At 48.5% G+C, this 16,950-nt stretch overlaps 1 protein-coding gene across 1 annotated transcript in view; it reads left to right on the top strand.

The window, feature by feature from the left end:
• SPTBN4 (spectrin beta, non-erythrocytic 4) overlaps nt 1-16,950 on the top strand; it is a 92,174-nt gene that overhangs the window by 18,571 nt on the left and 56,653 nt on the right. The window contains exons 8-13 of the mRNA XM_081200110.1: nt 395-582; nt 2,050-2,167; nt 3,322-3,480; nt 4,373-4,675; nt 7,222-7,372; nt 15,112-15,985. Coding sequence (XP_081056236.1) covers nt 395-582; nt 2,050-2,167; nt 3,322-3,480; nt 4,373-4,675; nt 7,222-7,372; nt 15,112-15,985 — 1,793 coding nt within the window. The remainder of the gene's footprint in view (nt 1-394; nt 583-2,049; nt 2,168-3,321; nt 3,481-4,372; nt 4,676-7,221; nt 7,373-15,111; nt 15,986-16,950) is intronic.

The raw sequence follows: 16,950 nt of genomic DNA on the forward strand, positions 1-16,950 counted from the left end.
TCCAGCCAGGAGGAACAGGACGTTTTGACTGGCTGGACCATGGGTAGGCAAACTAAGACCCAGCTGCCAGATCCGGCCCAATCGCCTTCTCAATCCGGCCCGTGGACGGTCCAGGAATCAGTGTCTTTTTACATGAGTAGAATGTGTGCATTTCTTTAAAACGCATCTCTGGGTTATTTGTGGGGCATAGGAATTCGTTCTCCCCCCCAAAAAAATATAGTCCGGCCCCCCACAAGGTCTGAGGGACAGTGGACCGGCCCCCTGCTGAAAAAGTTTGCTGACCCTGGGCTGGGCCATCATCCCCCTGCATGTCCATTCCAGAAAAACAAGGGATGTTGTTCGGTGTTTGATGCTCCCAGTGGATCCCGTCCCACAGCCTGGTCCTTTTCTGCAGGTGCTAGACCAGGTGCTAGAGATTGAGAAGATCATTGAGCGCTACGAGTCTCTGGCCAGCGAGCTCCTGGAGTGGATCGAGCTCACCATCGCCATCATCAGCAACCAGAAGTTTGCCAACTCCCTGGTGGGGGTCCAGCAGCAGCTGCAGGCCTTCACCGCCTTCTGCACCCTGGAGAAGCCCGTCAAGTGAGTGGGGGGCATGGGGGGGAGCAGAGGGCAAGGAGGCTCCTGGGGCCGGAGGGGGTCTTCACTTGGGCAAAGGGGGCCGGAGGGCAGGGACTGGTGTGGGGGACAGGGCTTGCCAACTCAAGCCAGAGGTTTTTTTCTGGCCACCACTCCCTTGATTCCGTAAAATAAATAAAACCTTCTGGGGGGAAAGTATTTCTGAGGTTTGGGGATGCATAGCCCTAAACATTTTGTGAATTTAAGAGGAGAAGAAATTCACTGTATTTGGAAGAACTATGCGTGGGGGAAAATTACCGATGGAAATTGCATGCCCAGGCAACCTTGCCCAAACAAGAGTGTTTTCTGTGGGCCCTGGGAGCATAGCTCAGGCAGTCCTCAAGTCAATGGGCCGGGAGTTCAAAGGGGGGAAAGAAAAAAAGACAATACCCAAATATCAGCCGCTCCCTTAAAATTTTGCAGGCACTCACACCCTTGAATGGCGAATGCAGAAGAAAATCCCCCGGGTAGCAGGGAGGACCCCCAAAAGGGTTTAACACCTGTTCATAGCACCATAAATGCAAATAAAAAAGCAATACTACACTGTAAAATATGTGGAAAGCGATGAAGGATATTAGAATTAATTGCACAACAGTCTCAAGCTCGCAGATCGGCAATAAAACATTGTTTTGTTCTGTTTTACCGTATGTCTGTTTCAGCAGCAATATCGTAAAAGCCGATTTTTATAACGTTGTGAATTTAAGCCACACTTTAACTTTTCACAGTCGGGATTTGGGGGGAAATTGCGGCTTATATTCTGGCCAATATGGCAGGCAGGTCAGATGGTCCTTCTTGTAAACTGGTCCGGAGCTGTTGAGGCTTTTATATACTAAAAGGAACGCCTCATTTGCAAAATACTGCGCAGTGACTTGGTTTTGTGCCTCTGGGAAGCATAAAATAATAATAATAACAACAATATTCATTCATTCCCCGCCCATCTGGCTGGGTTTCCCCAACCACTGTGCGCTGCTTCCAGCAAAATATTAAAATACAATAATTCATCAGATATTAATCTTCCCTAAATAGGGCTGCCTTCAGATGTCTTCTAAAAGTCAGATCGCATCCTTAGTGAGGCAGGACAGAGCAGGTGCCCTCTAGAGCCTCTTTTGGCCTTCAGCCCCCCACTCCTCATCTCCCTTTCTTGCATTTCTGTTCCACCTTTATATCCCCCCCCTCATCCCCACAGCAACAGCCCTGAGAGGCAGGCCAGGTGAGAGGCAGCGGCTGGCTCCCAGTGAACTTTGGGGTTGAGGGGGGATTTGAACCCTGGTCTCTCGAGGGTCCTGGGAGGCTGGTGCTCAAGCTGGCCCTGGGAGCCGTGTCCCTGTCTAGGGGCAGCTGACGTGGTCCCTGCTCCCTTGCGGGGGGCGGGGGGGATGTGGTCCCTGCTCTCTGGGGCTGGAGGCTGACCCCTCTGTCCTTGGCCTGCAGGTTTCAGGAGAAGGGCAACTTGGAGGTCCTCCTCTTCTCCATCCAGAGCAAGCTCCGGGCCAATAACCGGAAGCTCTACATCCCCAAGGAAGGCAAGAGCATCTCCGACATCAACAAGGTGGGTCCCAAGAGGGTCTGCAAGGGGCAGTAAAGCAAAGAGTCCAATTTGTCAGCGCCTAAATGATACTGAGCGCCAGAACAGCTTGGCCAAGATCAGGAAATTCTGCCCATGGTGTGGCTATTTTCCACCATCCCATTCCGACTCTCTGGCACCCAGTCTGCATAACAGCAGTCCTAAAATATAGACACACTTTTACTCTCGCTAGATTGAATGTCTTGCCCTTGGCTGGACTTGGGGGACGATTCCAACAGATTCCACACGAAAAACGCTTATGTCCCTGTCCAAATCGGTGGCACATGCCCTTCTGGCTTGCACTCTTGATAAAGACTTGAGGAATGAGGCCATCACCCCTCTTTTATTGTCCGCTCTGGGTCTCCCAGCCACTTCCCCAGGGACCTTTCTCTTGACAGATCCAGATGAGCAGCTGACAGCAAAGGCTGCAAGGTTTTTAGCTGGGGCAATCAGAGTAAGATCCACCATTTGACTATTGATTCAAAACCCTAAAATGTATTTGATACAATTTTTATTCTTTGTATATCGTATTGTTTTATTGCTGATACAAATAAAGATTCATTCATTCTGCGGTGGGCAGGGCGGCCTGGGGGAGTGTCGAACCTGGAGGGGGGACACCTGGGGGGTCTCAGAGCTTGCAGACCATGTGCAGAGGAAGGAGACCAAGATGGTCAAGGACCTGGAAATGCTTGAGAGAGTTGGGGAGGCTTAGCCTGGGGAAGATGAGAGCCGTCTTCCAATCTCTCTGTCCCACGGAAGGCGGAGCAAGCTGGCTTTCTCCTGCTCTGGAGGGCAGGATTCGAAGCCATGGCTGCAAGTTACAAGAAAGTTGATTCTGACTCAACGTCTTGGGTGCTGGAGTTGAGATTCCCGCCTTGCAGGTGGTTGGACCACGTGACCCTGGGGATCCCTTCCCACTCGACCATTCTATGACGCTCTGTCAAGAGTCCCAGCTTCTATAAACCTTTCTGAGGGGAACGGACTCTGTGGGAAGCCGGTGGGATCTCCTTTGCCGGAGGCTTTACGCCGAGGTCGGAGCGCCCTCCTCCGTCTGGGAAGCATTGCAGGGGGGCTGGACTGGATGACCTTTGGGGGTCCCCTCCCGCTCTGTGACTCTGTGCCCTTCCTCCTCTCGGCAGGCCTGGACCCGGCTGGAGAAGGCAGAGCACGAGCGGGAGGTGGCGCTGCGCAATGAGCTGATCCGCCAGGAGAAGTTGGAGCTGCTGGCCCAGCGCTTTGACCACAAGGCCGTCATGCGGGAGACCTGGCTGAATGAGAACCAGCGCCTGGTCTCCCAGGTAAGGCGGGCAGAGAGACGGGGGACTCGCGTCAGGGGAGGGGGAGGAAGGACCGCCGGTGATAGAGGGATCTGCTCCTGTGTTGCGTTGTGAGAAAGAGGAAGGGCTCTGCTTCCTCTAGACAGTGGTCCCTTGGTTCTCAAACTTAGTCCGTTCCGGAAATCCGTTCCAAAACCAAAGCGTTCCAAAACCAAGGCGCACTTTCCCATAGAAAGTCATGCAAAACGGATGAATCCATTCCAGACTTTTAAAAACGTCTAAAACATGAATTTTACTCTCTAATGAGACCATTGATTCATAAAATGAAAGCAAGAATCAATATACTATACTATAAAATAAAGAAGACAGTATTGTAGATGATAAAAATGAAAATTATTATTTTTCCTTCCCTGCACTGATGATAGTCATTGTTTGGATGGGGGGCTTTTAGCTGAACTGGGTTCCACACATCACGAAAACAAAGGAACCGAAAAACCCACAAAAACGAAAAAAATGCAAAATAAATAGCAAACACAAAAGCGCCAAACTTAATCCATTGCAGAAGTCCGTCTGACTTCCGAAATGTTCAAAAATCAAGGCGCAGCTTCTGATTGGTGCAGCCACCCCTGAAACAATACCCGACAGCCGCATCGGACATTTGGCTTCTGAAAAACGTTCAAAAACCAGAACACTTACTTCTGGGTTTTTGGCGTTTGGGAATCAAGGCATTTGGGAACCAAGGTACCACTGTCTTCCAAATTGAGAAAGTGGGGGAGGGCTTGTGGTTTCCTGGTGCATGAAAAACACTCTGCCCATGGGCAGATGCCTGACTGTTCTCCTTAGATCTGCCTCCTCACTACCTGGTCCCTCCCTCCCTCCCTCCCTCCCTCCCTCCCTCCCTCCCTCTCGCCAGGACAACTTTGGCTACGACCTCCCTGCGGTGGAGGCCGCCATGAAGAAGCACGAGGCCATTGAGGCGGACATCTCCTCCTACCAGGAGCGCATCCAGGTGGTGGTGGAGCTGGCCCAGGAGATGGAGTCGGAGGGCTACTACGACAGCAAGCGCATCAACGCCCAGAAGGAGAACATCCTGCGCCAGTGGGGCCTCCTGACGGAGCTGGTCAGCGGCCGCCGAGCCCGGCTGGAGCAGAACGTGGCCCTGCAGAAGGTCTTCCAGGAGATGGTCTACATGATCGACTGGATGGACGACATGCAGGTGCCAGGGGGGGGGCGCATGGAGTGACAGACCCCCTTTGGCCTGGTCTGGCAGGCTCTTCTCAGGGTCTTCCCCTTGCTCCGTCTTCAGCAGAGGTTGGGTGGCCCCCGTCAGAAATTCTTCAGCAGGGGGTTGGGCTGGATGACCCTCGGGGGTCCTTTTCAACTCTACAATTCTTTTTTCAAAAAAATATCTTTCTTACAAAGGTAAGAAAAGAAAAAAAATACAACAACAAGAAAGAAAGAAAGATAGTATCAAATCCATAAAATGGGGTTCTCTGAACCCCATGACTCCCCCCCCGCCCCCACCCCTGGTTCCCTAAGTTTTCACCTGCATATCATTTCTACTCCAAATTATTTTTTTAATCTCAGATTGGCTGTACTATTTCTAAAATTATGTGTTTTTAAAATCCTGCCAATATATTAACCTGTTTACAAGACTTCTGCAAATACATAGTAAACATTTCCCTTTCTTTTTTAAATTTCTTGTCGTCTTGATTTCTGAGCTTTCCAGTTAGTTTTGCCACTTCAGCCTAGTCCATTAACTTGGTTGGCCAGTCTTCTCTGGTCAGGACTGCTTCCTCTTTCTATCTTTGGGCTAACAGTATCCGGGTGGCTGTTGTAGCACACAGAAACAATCTCTTCTGATCTTTTGGAATCTCCGCTCCTACAATACCTAATAAAAAGGTTTCAGGTTTTTTAACAAAGGTTACTCTAAATATTTTTTTCATTTCATCCAACAATTTTTTTAAGCCACCTTGCATTTCCACCACATATGATAGAAAGTACCCTCTGTTTCTTTACATTTCCAACACTTATTAGTGTCACCCATGGAAGGGGGGGGGGCAGGAAAAAACTTAAACATGTACCAGAGTTCAGCAGAGTTCCCAAAAAGTAGACCAGAGGCAATTGAATCCAGCAGAGTTTACTGAGTTTACTGATATGGAAGGCAAATGAGCATAATGGTCACAAATCCAATACAATCAGGATTGGCCCTGTCCATAAGAAATCCAGTTGCAGCACTTATAATAATATTTAACCTTAACACTAAGCATACAGAAGACCAGAACAAAGTGATAGTAAGGGAAAGTGAGTGAGAGTGAGTCCCAGGCTCCTCCTGGCCTGACCTCTATAGTCACTCCGACCTTGACCGAAGAGATAATAGGACCAGTTTAAACCAGCTGTACTCCGCTTCCCAGTAGAAATGACCAAAAACATCAGAAACCTTCTTCCTGTTTCTCACACATAGAAATAAACCTTGTAGAACAGTCCTGGTTCAGAATAGCAAAGATCTCTACGCATCCGATTAATACTTTCTGTACTAAGAAGTGAAAACTGACCATTAGATCTTGTTCTGTATAGTTTTCCTAATTTAACCAAACGTTTTAATCAATTCTACAATTCTGTGATTTGTTTATAACCGCAGCTTTAGGAGCAAGCGAGAAACAGGTTCTGCTGCTTCTCCCTGATCTCCTGACTTTACAACAGGCCCCTGGGTCCTTCCTTGAGAAGACCCCTCGGCCCCCCCAGCATCCTCTCCCAGCTTGACCAGATGCCCAAGCCCCCCAACCACATCCCAGACACAACCCCACAGTTTCAACAGCCTTCTTGATCCAGCACCGGACGCCCCCCAAGCCCACCCCATGAGCCTTTCAGATCTTAGAATCATAGAAGGGTGGCCTGGGAAGGGGGCACCCAAGGATCCTCTAGTCTAGCCCCTGAAATGCCGGAATCACAGCTCAGGAAGAAAGAAGGCGGGCAAGCTAAAGTGATGGAATCTGCTGAAATGGCAAAACTGACTATGAAACTGAGAGGAAGAGGTGACAACGAATTTAAGGAAGAATGGAAGATGTTTATTGCATACATACAGAAGCACATAGGTTAATACATCAGCAGGGTTTTAAGATTACTTGTAATTATGTTATGAATGGATAATAGGTGATTTAAATAGGTTACAAATTTAACAATGGACATTCAGTACCTTGATAAATAATGGAACCAAGGAAGGGATTAGAGGGAAGTCAATTTGTTCTGTTTTTGTATTGTTGTTGCTTTTAATTTTTGTTATTTTTGGAAAATCAATTAAAAAATTTTTGAAAAAGGAATCTCTGACAGATGGCCACCCAGCCTCTCTGGAAAAGCCTCCCAGGACGGAGAGCCCATTCCCTCCTGAAGGAGACTGGTCCCCCGACTGGGTCATGCGTGGGCCAAGGGACCCTCTTGCCCTCCGCAGGGCAGCCTGGGCACATGCCAGGGTCACTCTCTCTCTGGCACTTCCTGTTCTTTGGGGGCCTGGCCTGGCTTGGCCCGTGCTTGCTGCATTTCGGGGACGTTGGACTTGACAAGCCCTGGGAGCCCCTGCCAATCCTGTGAATCTGGTTTCAAGCAGGCTCCTCTGGGGAGCCCCCCATCCCTGCTGCTGCTGCCCTTTGCCCTGTGGCAAGAGAGGCTGGACCAAACATCCCCCTGCATGGCCACTCTAGGAAAACGAGGAATGTTGTACTTGACTGCTACTTGTGCATCACATTCCCGCCGCCCTCCCGGCAGGCCCAGCTGTCGTCCAAGGAGTGTGGGAAGCACCTGCGGGAGGTGGAGGACTTGCTGCAGAAGCATGCGCTGCTGGAGGCCGACGTCTCCGCCCAGAGCGAGCGCGTGCAGGCGCTCAACGTGGCCGCCCTCAAGTTCTCGGAGCTGACAGGTAAGCCCACTGGGCAGGGACTCCCTCCTGCTGCTGCTGCTGCTGCTGTCAGGGGCTGGAGCGAAGGGGAATGGGGGAGACCCCCTTCCTGAGAAGAGGAGGACAGGAGAGATTGACAACACTGGTTTGCAGAAGGTCATAGTTCAGAGGCTGCAGAGGGGAGAAGCTGGGAAATATTGGGAGAGCAGCATGAGGAAGAAGCAGCACCAGGGGAGAGACAGTTGACAGACTCCGTGTCTTCAGAAAGCATTCCTGACCCTCCTTCTCCCAGGACCCGCCATCAGTGCCAGATTTACATATAAGCTGAACAAGCTTTAGCTTAGGGCTCCACTCTTTTGGGGGTCCCCAAAAAATTAAAGGAAAAAAACCTGGATGTACATTTCCAAAATATAAGATAAAAAACAAATCAAATTAAAACTACATCCAGCAATAGGGACGCGGGTGGCACTGTGGGTTAAACCATAGAGCCTAGGACTTGCCAATCAGAAGGTCGGCGGTTCGAATCCCCGCGACAGGGTGAGCTCCCGTTGCTCGGTCCCAGCTCTTGCCCACCTAGCAGTTTGAAAGCACGTCAAGTGCAAGTAGATAAATAGATACCGCTCTGGCGGGAAGGTAAACGGCGTTTCCATGCTCTTCTCTGGTTTGCCAGAAGCGGCTTAGTCATGCTGGCCACATGACCCGGAAGCTGTACGCCGGCTCCCTCGGCCAATAAAGGGAGATGAGCGCCGCAACCCCAGAGTCGCCCACAACTGGACCTAATGGTCAGGGGTCCCTTTACCTTTACATCCAGCATCCGTGTTTAGTGTTGTGTCGGCTCCTAGGATGTAAGTCATGGGCCCCGCCTGCTAGCCTGCTCCCTCAAATATCCCTGGTTTGCTCCTTTCTATATATAGGGTGCTGGCATTCTGCATTCACTGGTTGCATGGAAACATGTGCAAAGGGCTTGAGATACCTATGAGGTCCATCAATGACCATCTAGCATATATTCAACACAAAAACCAGCGACAATTTGTTGTTGACAAAGGACAGCTGGACATATCAAGGGCCCCATTGCCTGCAGGAGCTGAGGGCCGCATCAAACCTCAATCTGGCCCTGCCTGGTGTGCATTGAGAGTAGGAGAACAGAAAGTATTGGAGGTTCCTGTCCACACACTTTTGCTGCACAGACGCTGGTGGCTAGCTAAAGACTCTTTTAAACTGTTTAGCAGAGCTTATCTTCTTTCTCTGGCAGAAGTGGTGAACAAAGACAAAGCTGTTGTCTTAAAGATGACTCACAAACTCTGAAGTCTCGGTCAAGAGGTTTTATTCCCAGACCAGGTTCATACATTACAGTAGCATAGATATTTTCAGTTGTTAATATAAACAGCAATTAACAGTACACTATCAAACAAAAGTCTCATCTCCCACACATTGTAAATGACAGGAACATTCATCATGGAACTTTGGAGTGTCAGGCATAGCCCTACTGGCTTTAGCCCAAACGTAGCAGAGTTTTCCTGCACAGCGAAGAAGCTAGTTGCGGCAGTAATGACTAGTCAGCTAGACTCAGAATAACTATTTACAGGATTTATTAAAAGGAAAAATAAAAACCAGCAGAGTTTCTGCATACAAATAAAAGCAAAATAAACCCTCTCTTTCTCTCTCTCAAAACCATACACAGCACTTCTAACTCCTAACACACCTCACACCAAACTGTGCTAACAATCCCTTGATAACAGAGTTGAGTGCTGCTCGTTAACCAATCAGAGTGAGTAGTTTCTAGGTCAAGCAGACCTGGGCTTTCTGCCAAGAGTAAATTGACACCAGCTTGAGTTAATTGGTGAAGCTAGAATCTGCAAGTTTCCCACGAGAACCAATTAACAGAAACTGAAACCGAAACTGAACACCCCCTCACAGATTCTGCTGAACAATTAACACCAAATACACCTATGTAGGAGATCATTTTTCCAGCAAACCTAAACCCTTGCACATTCGCTTGTTCTTTATCTTTGCCAATGGTTTAGTTAACACATCTGCTACATTTTCTTCACTTGACACATAAGTACAGGTGATTACATTGTCTTGTACACAGCAACGTACATTTTGGTATTTTACAGAGATATGTTTTGAACGCGATTTGAAGCCCTCTGTTTTACTTAATGTTATACAAGCTTGATTATCAATGTAAACTTGTACTGGTTCTCCACAATTCACATTTAAATCTGCTAACAAATGCTTGAAATAAATCACCTCGTTGCACAATTCACTCAATGCGGCGTACTCTGATTCCGTTGATGACACACTTACAACGTCTTGCTTGCGTGACCGCCAGCTGATTAAAGCTCCACCGACCCTTATGACTAGTCCTGTGACAGATTTTCTATCTGGCAAATTTCCCCAGTCACTATCACAGTAGCAACTCAACATTTCATCCTCTGAAGAATTTAATTGTAACATATAGCCAATTGTCTGTTTGAGATACCTCAGAACTTGTTTTACCCCTTTCCAGGCATTTAGTGTGGGTTTTGAGACCAATCTACTTAATATGCCTACTGCATAGCTAATATCAGGTCTGGACCACTGTGCTATATACAATAAACTTCCAATTACAGAGTGATATACATCAGGATGTTCAAATTCAGGACTCTCATCTATGTGAAGTGTTTTTATGAAACCTGGATCCATAGGCACCGCTGCCCCTTTGCAATCCTGCATCCTGTATGTAGTCAGTAGTTGTTTAACTTTGTTCTGCTGACTAATTAGGCAGCTGCCATCTTGGGCCCAGCACACTTCCAACCCTAGATATGTCCTAACCGGGCCTAAGTCTTTCGTACACCCACCTGCAGCCTACAATCTTTGCCCCCTCAGGCGCTGCTACTGGTGTAAAAACCTTGTGCTCATTCAGAGAGGACATCTCTTCCTCCATTGCCTGTTTCCAGCGCTCTGCCTCCTCTTTTGGTAACTTTAACACCTCCTGAAAACTCTTGGGTTCTGCACTTACACTAAACACATTTGCAGTATCTGGGGAAAAACGCACTGGAGGCACTCCTTTGTTTTGTCTTTTAGATCTTCTGGGAGAAAATTTTTCTTCTGACCCACTTTCCTCCTCAGAACTATGACCTCTCTTTTGTTGCTTAGCAACTGGTCTCTCACTTTCTTGAGAGCTCTTATCTGAACTTTCCTCCCCCTCAGACTCTGATTCTCTGTGTCTACCTTCAGAGTCATGAAGCTCCTGGGAAGGTTCAAACCAAACCTCAGTATTGGCATGTAGTCTCTCCCAGCCACTATGTTCACAAAAACTGGCATTCCTGGAGATCACAATGCCATTTGTCCCTTCAGCAAAGCGGAAACCTTTTCCCAGCTCCTGGTAACTCACAAACACTAGCTGTTTGGTCTTAGGATCTCCCTTCTTTCTCATTTGTTTCGGAATTAATACCCAGGCTTTTGATCCAAACACATGCAAATGGTCAATTTTAGGTTTTTTCTGAAACAATTTAAAGTACGGAGTTGTACCTATTGTTTGATGGAAGAGCCTATTTTGGAGATAACACGCGGTGAGCATGCTCTCCCCCCAATAAGACATGGGTAAATCAGCATCTTCAAGCATGGCAAACATCATATCTTGTAAAGATCTGTTTTTTCGCTCTGCAACGCCATTCTCCTCTGGGGAAAAAACGTTCGTTTTTCTATGCCCAATGCCACGCTTTTGTAACCAATCTTTAAAGGCATTTGACATAAATTCGCCACCTCTGTCCGTCTGAATCCTTTTGAGTTTAATGGACAGAAATCTTTCCACAGATGCCACCCAGCCTTTAAATTTAGTGAACACGTCACCCTTATTCTTCATGGGAAAAACCCAAGAATAACGCGTGGCGTCATCCACAATTGTTAGTGAAAAACGCGATCCACCCCTGCTTACAGCAAATGGACCAATTACGTCCATGTGAACCAGCTGTAGCGGTGACTCACTAACTCTGTCACTTCTGGGGTAAGAGACTCTGTGGGTTTTAACCTTTTTACAGACATTACAATCAAGGTACTTGTTACAACTCTTTAAATTACCCCCATCAGCCAATTCAGACATTTTTAGTACACTTTTCCAGCAAGCATGCCCCATTTTCCTATGCAATAAGTGCACACAGTTGTCATGTATAGCTTTGTTATTCACTGCAGGCTGAGATTTACTGACTACTGCTGCAACTTGAGAACCTGCTTTAAGCCAAAACAAGCCTCCCTCTGACTTAGCAGTGCCTAAAATCTCACCAGCCTTCTTAATAATGCAACTGTCTCCTTCAAAATACACTTTAGACCCAGCTTTTAGCAAACAATCTACAGACATCAGATTGCTCCTTAATGACGGCACACAAAGTACATTTTGCAGGCATTCACGCAGACAAGGAACAAAAACTGCACCCCCCGAAATCACTTCGGAAGTACTTCCGTCTGCTAGAGCCACCTGGCTGCGCTGTGCTGAGTTCTTGGAAACAAACAATTCATCTGAATTCACGATGTGGCGAGATGCTCCCGAATCGACCACCCAGACCGCTTGTTTCTCATCAGCAATCTTGACCTCGCCGGTCACCAGCTGAGCCGACTGTTTTCGTTTGAAGAATTTCCTTTTACGCTGCTGCTGCTGCTGATCTCGTCTCTGCTCCTGCACCGGCAACTGAGACTTGACCAACTCCGGACATTGTCGTTTTAGATGCGCTGAAGACCCACACCGGAAACAACGCCTAACAGCAAACGCTGACTCCTCACCAGTACGCTGCTTTTGCTTCACCTCTGGCACGGCATGAGAACTCCTTCCAAACCGCCCGCCTGTAGAAGCCTCTGCAGCCAACGACCTTTCTTGCCTCTTCTGCCATTCTTCAATCAAACGCCCAGTAACGTAACTGACTGATAAATCACGCTCCTGCATGCCTTCTAGAGACAAAACTAAATTATCCCAGCTTTCCGGGAGAGAACTCAAAATAATAGCCACCTTCTCCTGCTGGTCTAATGCACAGTCTCTTTCCTGTAGCGCAGAAAACTTTAACTGTAAACTGTGTAGGTGTTCCTGCATTGTAACCCCAGGCTGTAACATTGCCTTGTACAATGCCTTGCGAATGAACAGCTTGGAAACCGCTGTCTCACGCACATGGAGTTCTTTAAGTGCTTGCCACACACCTCTAGCTGTCTTGATTCCCCTCACATACGGCAACTGGGAATCTTCCAGCCCCAAGACAATTGTGGCCCTTGCTCTTTGGTCTTTATCGAGGTCTTCATCATCAGGCTTCGCAGGAAACTTACTCACCACTTGCCAGAGACGATCCCTCTGCAGCACTGCCTGCATGCGTTCCGACCACAGCAAGTAATTGGAGTCATTCAGACGCTCAAAAGCCATCTGAACTGGTTGTGAGGCCATCTTGAGAGCGATGTCCCTGGAACCCGGAACCAGCTACTCACGACCACCGAGAGAGAAAACAGGAACCACAGCACCCAGCACTCACACGCTGCAGCTGTTGTCCTTCTGTCCGCTGCGTCACCAGCTCACCACGGTCAGGAACCAGCCAGAGAACAACAACTTCTGGAACTACTGGAACCAACGCCGTTGATGCTGACACCACCGCAACTCAGGCTGGCAGTACAATGCCCATAACCTCATGGAACTTTGGAGTGTCAGGCATAGCCCTACTGGCTTTAGCCCAAACGTAGCAGAGTTTTCCTGCACAGCGAAGAAGCTAGTTGCGGCAGTAATGACTAGTCAGCTAGACTCAGAATAACTATTTACAGGATTTATTAAAAGGAAAAATAAAAACCAGCAGAGTTTCTGCATACAAATAAAAGCAAAATAAACCCTCTCTTTCTCTCTCTCAAAACCATACACAGCACTTCTAACTCCTAACACACCTCACACCAAACTGTGCTAACAATCCCTTGATAACAGAGTTGAGTGCTGCTCGTTAACCAATCAGAGTGAGTAGTTTCTAGGTCAAGCAGACCTGGGCTTTCTGCCAAGAGTAAATTGACACCAGCTTGAGTTAATTGGTGAAGCTAGAATCTGCAAGTTTCCCACGAGAACCAATTAACAGAAACTGAAACCGAAACTGAACACATTCATTCAGCAGAATTTACAGGCAATACTCTTTGGACAGACATCTGCAAAAATGAAGCCCAGTGGAACACCCTCCTTTCATATGTGAAGGAAATAAGTAGCTATCCTATCTTTAAAAGACATCTGGAGGCAGCCCTGTTCAGGGAACTTTTTAATATTTAACGCTGTATTGTTTTTAATACTTGATTGGGAGCCGCCCAGAGTGGCTGGGGAAACTCAGCCAGATGGGCGGGTTATAAATAATAAAAAAATATTATTATTATTATTATTATTATTATTATTATTATTATTATTATTATTATTATTATTACTACTATTATTATTATTATTATTATTATTATTTCCAGCTGATGCTAATAAGCTCAGAGTGCCACTCCCAAATTTAAAGGAAAACTCTGGAAAACTGCTAGAAACTTTCTACTCGTTTCTGGCAGAGTGATTCCCTCCTAACAGAAAGCTCAGAGGCAGAAAGCTCAGATTGGCCAACAAAGAGATGATCTAGAATAGGAGAGACGGGGGGGGGGGCTTCATCTGGAGCAACGCCATTATTTTAGGGAGGCGGCCTTCCTTTGTGTGTCTCTGTGAACGATGGAATATATTACTTGGTAAGAACTCCTCTTGTTGATCTGCTTCCTGGCTGCCACCGGGGAGGGATCGGGTTCCCAGAAGCCAGACACCGGCCTGCTTTGGCCTAGTGGGGGCAGGAGTGGGGGCTGGGGAGTCCCTGACCCAAGACGGGCTCCCTGACCCCTGGGCCAGGAGCACCCCAAGATCTGGGTGAAGGCGAGCGTGTGAAGAGGGACCCACAGGAGCAGAGACAAGAGAGAGAGAGAGAGAGAGAGAGAGAGAGAGAGAGAGAGAGAGAGAGAGAGAGTCCTTCCTTCCTTCTCCCCCTCGTCTTCCTCCTGCTGTATTGACTCTCTCTTTTTTAAAAAATACTTTTTGTTAAATTTTACAATTTTATCAGTCACAATCAACATTATTTCAAAAACAAAATACAGTACAATTCCCCACCCCCCTCCACCCCACCCCCAAGACTTCCCTCAACTTCCTTTTCTGGTTCTTAATTTTTTGCTTCCCCTGCTTGTTTTAATTTACCTTAATATTACAATCTTTAATTTAACTATTATTATATTCTTAACCTTTTTATAGCACACCTCTAACACTTTATTATTTTCCAGTTTCCACCTCTTAATTTCTATGTTATTAATTATAAGTGGTTAGTCAAACCCTGCTAGGGAGTCCATTTCTTCATAGTTTTTCTGTAAGTATAACATAAATGGTTCCCAGTCTTTTTAAAAGTCTCTGTTGTCCTTGTCTCTAAGTTTTCTGGTTAACCTTGCCGTATTCCATCAGTTCTTTTTGCCATTCTTCTTTAGTTGGCGTCTTGTTGTCTTTCCATTTCTGGGCTAGTAAAATCCTAGCTGCTGTTGTTGCACACAGTAAATAACTTCTTCTTTTCTTTCAGCAAGTCTTGAGCTGTAACGCCTAACAAAAATGTTTCTGGCTTTTTAACAAATGTGGTCTTCAACATTTTTTTTTCATTTCATTCTAAATCATTTCCCCAAAACCTTTGATGATTTTGCAGTTCCACCACATATGAAAAAGTGCCTTCTTTTCCTTTGCGCTTCCAACACTCACCCGCCCCTTCCTGCTTCCCCTGCAGGCTACCAGCCTTGCGACCCGCAGGTCATCTGCAACCGGGTCAGCCACGTCCAGAGCTGCCTGGAACAGCTGCAGGAGCTGGCCTCCAAGCGGCGCCAGGAGCTGGAAGCGTCCCGCCAGCTGTGGTCCTTCTTCCAGGAGATGGAGGAGGCGGAGGCCTGGGTGCGCGAGAAGGAGCGCATCCTGTCCTCCCCCTGCGGCTACGGCAAGGACCTCAACAGCGTGGCCAAGCTGCTCAGCAAGCACAGCATCCTCCTGGGCGAGCTGGGCGGGCGCCGCTCTCTGCTGCAGACGGCCATGCGCCGGGGAGAGCAGGTCCTGCTCCGCAGGCAGGGCGCACCGGGCGCCGTCCAGGAGAAGACCCGCGAGGTGCGCCAGCACTGGAAGAAGCTGGAGGAGTTGGCGGCCGCCCACCTGCGGAAGCTGCAGGAGGCCCTGGCCTTCCACCAGTTCAGCGCCGACACGGAGGACCTGGTGGCGTGGCTGCAGGACGCCTACCGCCTGGTCTCCAGCGACGACTTTGGCCACGACGAGTACTCCACCCAGTCGCTGGTCAAGAAGCACAAGGGCGTGGCCGAGGAGATTGACCAGCACCGGGGGACCGTCCTGGCGCTGCGCACCCAGCTGGCGGCCCTGGCGCCCGCGTACCACGAGCTGGTGGACGTCCAGGTGCGCATCGTGGAGGTGGAGCAGCTGTACGGGGAGGTGGCCGAGGTGGCCGTCCTGCGCCGCCAGTGGCTCCAGGACGCCCTGGCCGTCTACCGCATGTTTGGCGAGGTCAACGCCTGCGAGGTCTGGATCGACGAGAAGGAGCAGTGGCTCAAGCGCATGGAGGAGCCCCAGAAGCTGGAGGACGTGGAGGTGGTGCAGCACCGGTAAGGGGTCGGATCCTGGCACCACAGCTGGTGGGAGGGCAGGTGGTGCAGAGAAGAGCAGGCTGGGGCTCAGGGGGCAGCGCCTGCCTGGCAGGCAGAAAGACCCTGGTTCCGTCCTCTGGCATCGCCCCGGCTGCTGCCCTTCGCCCTGTGGGAATGTTCAGGGAGGCAGGAGAGGATATATTGGTTATTAATATCCTTCCTAACTTGTGCTAGCAAGTTCTATAACTTAGCAGAGTTTCACATTCCCCTCTTAAACGCACAGCAGATAGCTGGTTGCAGGCTTTTGTGAGCCTCTCACTATTAAGTTGTTGGCAAGTTCCCTTATATCCCTCTTAAAAGAATAAACACACCACAATCTTGTGTAAAGTATATAAAAGAAGTTTACTCACATCATCATTTCACAGTTGGATCCCTGAAGGCAGACTTAGTTACAAAGGATATACATGTGGATCTATCCCATTTGGGGATAATCCCAGTGTCCTCTGGTGGCTGGAAGCTAACAGAGCATCTCTAGCTAAAAAACTGTTCCAACGATGGCCTTGTCCTTTTGTTACCTGGGCAGGTAAGGTCACACCCACCTCTAGTCACATGCAAAGGAAGTATGTCCCAGCCAGGAGGAAACAGGAAGTTTTCAACTGGCTGGTCCAAACATTCCCCTGCATGTCCACTCTAGGAAAACAAGGAATGTTGTACTTGACTGCTATTTATGAATCACATCCCACAAGTGGATGGATATGGGGTCAGGCCCCTCACAGATAGACTGGTCCCGAGCGGTTTTGGGCTTCGTATCTCAGTGGGATTCTGGAGGGAAGGAGAGCCAGAAAATGGCCCGATGGGATGAAGGAACAGAGCTGGCCTCTGGGGAGGATGTCAGGCCACCTCCTGGGATAGAGTGGAAGGCCAGAGCTCCTGGGCTGGGGGCTGCCCTGCTGCCCTCCTTCTGCCCCCTTTCTGCCCTTGGC

This window comes from Podarcis bocagei (assembly GCF_964188305.1).
Source record: "Podarcis bocagei genome assembly, chromosome: 7".
In the NCBI taxonomy this organism is placed as follows: domain Eukaryota; kingdom Metazoa; phylum Chordata; class Lepidosauria; order Squamata; family Lacertidae; genus Podarcis; species Podarcis bocagei.